At 37.1% G+C, this 6650-nt stretch overlaps 1 protein-coding gene across 1 annotated transcript; it reads left to right on the top strand.

Annotated features, from left to right (window-relative positions):
- On the top strand, nt 1-3635 carry LOC149246855 (2-alkenal reductase (NADP(+)-dependent)-like). Its single transcript, XM_089458044.1, has 6 exons — nt 1-491; nt 839-1013; nt 1323-1489; nt 1629-1708; nt 2708-2834; nt 2932-3635. The coding sequence occupies exons 1-6, from the start codon at nt 252-254 to the stop codon at nt 3196-3198; spliced, it is 1056 nt and encodes a 351-aa protein (XP_089314170.1). The 5' UTR covers nt 1-251; the 3' UTR covers nt 3199-3635.
- Nucleotides 3636-6650: the final 3015 nt, after the last annotated feature.

Raw genomic sequence — 6650 nt, 5'->3', positions numbered from 1 at the left:
TTACATGTCCATTGCATACCCCACTACGGCGGGAGGGTAGCCCAAGATTTGAACACAAACTTCCGGTTCTGTGAGACTTCATTTCCACGACAATTGCCACTTGAGCTATCCCATATGAACGCCCACATGTACCAACTTTAATCCTGTATATATCGCAACTTATCACCTCAATCGCCCTGTATATATTGCAACGCAGCACTGGTTGAATGAGTGATTGTATGTACAATTGAGGCCTGCAGCATTCATTCATCATGGAGCAGAGAGTTCCCAACAGAGAGTTAATATTAGTTGCATATGCCAACGAAGGGCCCGTTACAGATTCACATCTGAAAATCAGAGAGACCCAACTGGATCTTGGAAGCGTGGGCAAAGATGGATCATCTGGAGATGTGGCTGTGCAGAATCTGTGGATATCTGTAGATCCATATCTTCGGCAGCTTATGAAGGAATCCGATGATGGTCTCTATTTACCAAGTTTTCCGTTGAATCAGGTTTGTTTGGTTATGATTTCCGTGTAATTTTTGAATCCGTTCTTGCACAGAGTTTTAATAAAGGCTATTAAGTGGTTTGATGAACAATTAGGCTTTTTAGTTGACTGGAGTTTTAATAATGGCTATTAAGTGGTTTGATGAACAATTGGGCTTTTTAGTTGACTGGAGTTTTAATAATGGCTATTAAGTGGTTTGATGAACAGTTGGGCTTTTTAGTTGCCTGGGGTTTTGTTGGGTTCAAGTCCAGACATACATGGTATCTCATCATAAATTGTATCCCGCCATTGATCTTTAAAAGTTACCAATAATAACTACTACAATAAGTTTTGTGTTGCTGATATGTGCAGGCAATCCGATCTATTTTAGTGGGGAAGGTAGTGGCATCTGCTAATCCGGCCTTCGAAGTGGGTGATATCGTTTCTGGTTTCTATCAAGTTTCCGAGTACGCTATTGTTCCAGGAGCCGACGTCAGAAAAATTGACACCAGTGTTGTTAAACCATCTGATTATTTGGGAATTCTGGGTAAGTTTTTGGATTTGAATATCAGAATGTCACACTGCCACAAGTTGTCACAGATAGCCATAGTGTTATTTGAAATTTCTGGACAAATACATTTCTAGGCAAGCTACAAGCATTGCTTTATCTTGTTGCCCTGAGTGGAGATATCAAATATCGGCTGTGTAATGAAAATTTATATTGAAGGGTTTTGCTCTGAACAGTACAGCGAGGGTTTTGCTCTGAAGGGCTAGTTTTTAGGCCATTGTTGCCATCTTGCTAATTAGAGTAATCTGTATTTGAATTCTCATGATATGGGCGATTGGATTGGGATAGGGATGCCCGCCTTGACTGCATGGGCTGGATTCACAATCGTCGGAGAACCTAAACCCGGGGATGAAGTTTTTGTTTCGGCAGCAGCGGGCTCAGTGGGAATGCTGGTTGGGCAGCTCGCCAAAATCAAAGGCTGCCGCGTTGTTGGCAGCGCAGGTAGCGACCAGAAGGTGCATCTTCCTCACTGTTTTCCTGCCTTATCTTGACTTCTGGGGCCTTCGTCCATTGAACCTGTTCTAATCCATTAAGTTTTCATTATATCCCCTTCCTCTTACAGATTCTGACCAACATGCAAATGTGAGCCTACAGGTGAAGCTGCTGAAAGAATTTGGTTTTGATGATGCCTTCAATTACAAATCTGAAACAGACTTGGATGCTGCATTGAGCAGGTAAGCTTTTGAATATATTTGTTTTTGTTTTTTTCCTCAATTTTAGATTTTTTTTTAAGGAAAGAAGTTATCCATATTTTTTTTTCCTTTTTCTTCCGGTTTGAAGGTTTTTTCAGTTTGAAGGCCTGAGTGAAGTTGGTCGGTAGTTATAGGATTCATTCCAGAACGAAGTTACCTATTTTTTTTTTTTTTTTCAGTTTGAGGGCTTGAGTAAAGTTGTTGGTATATTTTAGGGCTTATTCAAAAGTTCACAGTAATATTTATCAAAAGATTACAATTCAACATTTTATCTGTTAGAATACTCTCTTTTTTCTTCTTTTTTTCTTTCAGTTTGAGGGCATAGTAAATTATTGGTAAATATTAGGGCTTATTCAAAAGTTCACTGTAATATTTATCAAAACATTACAATTCTTCATTTTACCGGCTAGAATTTAAACTAAGTAGAGAAAATAATAACTATTCTACCGGACCAGCCAAAATAACCCCAGTTAACTATATATCTCAACTTATACCATTTAATATATTATTAATAATGCATATTATTTACATAGTCTTAAATTTACATTTAATCATATATACTTTGCATATGCTGTATATTTGACTTAAATATCATTGTTCAGTATTTATTGTTTGATTTTATAGTGGAATTGCTCATTTATCATACTAAAGCAAATAGTAGATTATCATTGTTCAGTGTTTTTTTTTGTTGATTTGTGGAATTGCTTATTTCATCTTACTAAAGTAAATCATAAATGCTTAAAATGGATGGATCTGTTAGTTTTTTTAATTGTTTCAGAGATCACAGTAAACTCTGAAATGTCCATTTATAATTAATTAATCAGAATGAGATTTGATTCCTGAGACTGTAACTTCCAAGATTTTGCATAACATTGTTCCAAAAATTGGAGGTTCTTTGAGTGACCCCTACCGTCTTATGGCTAGCCAATGAGCAATGGATAAATATGAAGAGAGGTCATCTATGTACTGTTTGTTGTACAGGTACTTCCCCAGAGGTATAGATATCTACTTTGAAAATGTGGGTGGACGCATGTTGGAAGCTGTTCTGAACCACATCAACATGAAAGCTCGGATTCCAGTCTGTGGGATGATCTCTCAGTATAATCAGGTGGTTGTAATGGATGAATTGTTATGTCAGTGGAGTGTATCTGCAATACCTTAGGTTATTACAGTTTATTAATGTATATTATATATGTGTGGAGCAGGAGTGGAAGCAACGTTTCGGAGTGAGAAACCTGCTGAACTTGGTGGGGAAATGTGCAAAGATGGAAGGCTTCATGTCCGGGCAATACCATCATCGCATGGGGGAGTTCTTTGAGGAGATGACAGGGTATATCAAGCAAGGAAAAATCAAATACAAGGAAGATGTTAAGGTGGGGTTGGACAGTTTCTTGGAAGCTTTTAACTCCATGTTTACTGGAGAGAATATTGGTAAACCTGTCATTTATCTGGGGCCACCGCTGCCAAAATAAATTCTGGATGAAGCCACCATAATGAATTCTGGATGAATATGAGAGGGCATATTTCTTAAAGAGATGGGAAGAGGATCTTATCTGCAATGATGTCACATGCAGTCATTTGTCTCAAGCCACGGCAATAAATTCCGAATGAATATGAGAGGGCATGTTTCTGGAAGTGATGGGAATGGTAAGAGGTTCTTGGATAATGCAGACAATGCGACAGATGCATCTTTCACTTTTTTGTTTTGAAGTGATAATTATTGGAGTGTCGCACTAAAGACAACTCTATAATTATCTATAGATTTTGAATTTTGGTTTTAAATTTTGTTTGACAAAGTTTACTCCATAATTATCTATAGATTTTGAATTTTGGTTTTAAATTTTGTTTTACAAAGTTTTTGTATATATTTAATATATATATATAAAAGTTTGATGGAATTGTATTTTAATGATGTTTAATATATTATTTTGATTGGGAAAATTAAACCTATGATTTTATATCAATATTATATTAAAAAACACTTAAAAAAATTAAACATCTTACCCATTGTAAATATCTAATTTATTTAATTAATATTAGTTTATAGATTTTTTAAATTATAATAATTTTTTTCACCATTTAAAAAAAATTATTATATATATATATATAACTTTTTTATTAGCTAATATAGCAAGTTATTAAATGTGCTTATAAAATTTATTTTTCCATTAATGGAACTAGGGCCTAAGGAAATTTGTGTACTTCTTTTGCCATATACATTAAACAACTCATTTTGTGAGGTTGTAGTTTTTATAATTAGCAACATAGTTTAAACAATTCATCTTGTGAGGTTGTAGTCTTTATAATTAGAAACATAGTTTAATGGTTTATTAGATGTGTTATTTGGTTACATATGGATATGGAAGTTGATGTAATGGGATTAATGGAATGAGTGACTTTAATTGTTGTTTTTCATAAACGAAAAAGCATAATTGTATTTATATCAGAAATATAAACATAGCAGTACATTAGAGGATATATGTCTCATATAGGTCAAAATAAGCAAAAGGATGGCGAGAACTTGCCACAAAAATATAAGCATAAGCCATACAGATGGGCATCAACAACACATGCCAGAAAAAACTGACAGCCAAGAGAGATATATGTCTAAAATAGTCTAACTGTGCATGAAGAAGACAAGAACTAGCCGCTAAGCCAAAGAGACCATAACTATCAGCCATCAGCAAAAAAAAACCATCGCGAAAGCCAGATATACAAACATCGAGCTTGGATAATCTGCGTCCACTGGAAACAACATCATTAGAAGATTAAGATCATCAACATGAGGAGAGAACAGGTGAACTGAAGGGAAACGAAACCAAAAGATAATGAGAAAAACCATAACCGAAGCAAAGAAAAAGTTAAAATTCGGGAGGGAAGAAGTCCTGAATGGAGAAGATTTTCCCCTCATGAGAAACCTGCAAAGACCATAAACCTGGAATTGCTTGAAGACCCATTTTTGATAAACCATCTGCCTGCTGATTTAGGAACCCCTGGATGTGATGAATGGAGGCACCCTCTGATCTATTCCATAAAAATTTGATCCTGTCTAACCACCCAATGAGTTGTGGCTTAATAATGTTATTCCTACCAAGCACAAAATCCACCATGACCTTCGAATCGCCAAAAATGGAGACATCTTGTAAATTAAGGAAGAGACAGAAATGAAGAAGGCCAGCAAGGGCCATCGCCTCAGCTTTGCTGTTGGATCCTCTCCCCCCATTCCAGTAAATGAGAAATTGGTTGTTTTCATTTACCCAGATGATGACCCCACATCCACATTGACCTCCCTGTTCAGCTCCATCGAAAAAAGCCCTTGGCATAGACGACAACTTCTGAGGGATCTCAATACCATTATGTTTCGGTTGCTTGGAAGGGCTCTGCGGGATTGATTCATAGATGGAAGTAATGATGGAGAAGATTTCCAGAAAAGGGGAAGCTTTATTATTGAAAATAAAATTATTTTTCCACTTCCAATACTCCAAAAAGTTATGATGAAAACAGTTCTCCATGACTTTTTTTGAATACTGCTCCATAAGAACGCTTCCGAAATAGAGGTGTGAGACATATGTTGGATACCATAGCATTGCTCCAGCGCTTTCCAAAGTTGACGAGATTTCTTGCAATCTAGAAAAAGGTGGAAATTGTTCTCTTCTGCAGACCTGCAAATGGGGCAGACACCAGGACCCTGCCATCCACGTTTCCTTAAATTTTCCCAAGAGAGATTTCTATTGTGGAAAGACAACCAAGAGAAAAGAATCATTTTTGAAGGGCAGCCCGATTTCCAAAAGATGTGCGGGAATGAAGGCTTGAGGAGAGGATGCTTAAGGCCAATCAAGTCTTGATAAACATCTTTTCCCTGAACAAAAGACAACCCTTGCGATTTTTTCCACATGAGACAGTCCTGACCCTCCGAGCGAAAGATTCCGCAATTTCTAAGACAGATTCTTATATGATCCCATTGTATAGCAATGTCAATCGGCATCCCCAGACTATCAGCTTCCTTCCAGAGAGGGATCGAACCCAGCCAACCTGCTATTAGGCTGTCCCAATAAAAAAACTTTCCTGAGAAGAAACTTCAGTAATGGATTTTGAACCTCGATCACCTCAGCACCACTCATAAATTGATCTCTCCCAATGAGAATTCTTTTTCCGGATTGGAATCGCCAGGTTAAATTTCCCAGAAATTTTTTTCGGATCTTTCAGAGGCTTAACCAAATTGGAGACCCTATAGAAGAGCCGATCCTTTCTTTTCTGAGCCAGAATGACAGATCCTTCCCTCTCAAATATTTCTTCCGAACTATATTGCTCCACGAACCATTTTCGAAGATGCCTCTCCACAGGGTTTTACAAAGCAGAGCCCTTCCGAAAATTCTCAAGTCTAAAAGCCCCCACCCTCCGCAGCACTTCGGCATGGAGATATTGGATAATGTTGAGAGATGATATTTCTTTTTTCCGGCTTGACCGCCCCAAATGAAATTTGCCGTAAGCTTGTTCATTGACTGAATTATGCTTGCTGGGAGGTAATATAAATGAGCCCAGTATACTACAAGTTGGTTTAACACTGATTGAGCGAGGATCACTCTTCCTCCGAGTGAAAGGCACCTGAATTGCCAAGCCGATATCTTCTTGTAATATCTATCTAATATCCACAACCAGTCCGCCTTTTTGTAACCAGAAGCTTTTAACTGAAAGCCCAAATATTTTATTCCGAGACTGATAGATTGAGCTTTGATTCCAAACAGAGCCGATAACCATTCAACCTCGACCTGGCATATATCATTATGGAAGATGACAGACTTTGCATAATTTATTTGAAGACCTGTTGCCCTTTGAAAATTTTTTAGAATTTCATAGAAACATAACCATGTAAGTCTGCACAGAATTCCGAACATTATAATATCATCAACAAATAGATTATGGG

This window comes from Pinus tabuliformis, chromosome 7, assembly GCF_031772625.1.
Source record: "Pinus tabuliformis cultivar Carrire ecotype Pingquan chromosome 7, CPIR1, whole genome shotgun sequence".
NCBI classification, from domain to species: Eukaryota; Viridiplantae; Streptophyta; class Pinopsida; order Pinales; family Pinaceae; genus Pinus; species Pinus tabuliformis.
Note: the sequence above shows the minus strand (reverse complement) of the source record. Positions and strands in the feature narration are given on the sequence as shown.

Bases quoted from the DNA above. Each gene is read 5' to 3' on its own strand.
- LOC149246855 (XM_089458044.1), top strand. From the start codon at position 252: ATGGAGCAGAGAGTTCCCAACAGAGAGTTAATATTAGTTGCATATGCC. The intron at 492-838 runs GTTTGTTTGGTT...TGATATGTGCAG, and splicing joins CAAGTTTTCCGTTGAATCAG to GCAATCCGATCTATTTTAGT. The intron at 1,014-1,322 runs GTAAGTTTTTGG...GGATTGGGATAG, and splicing joins TGATTATTTGGGAATTCTGG to GGATGCCCGCCTTGACTGCA.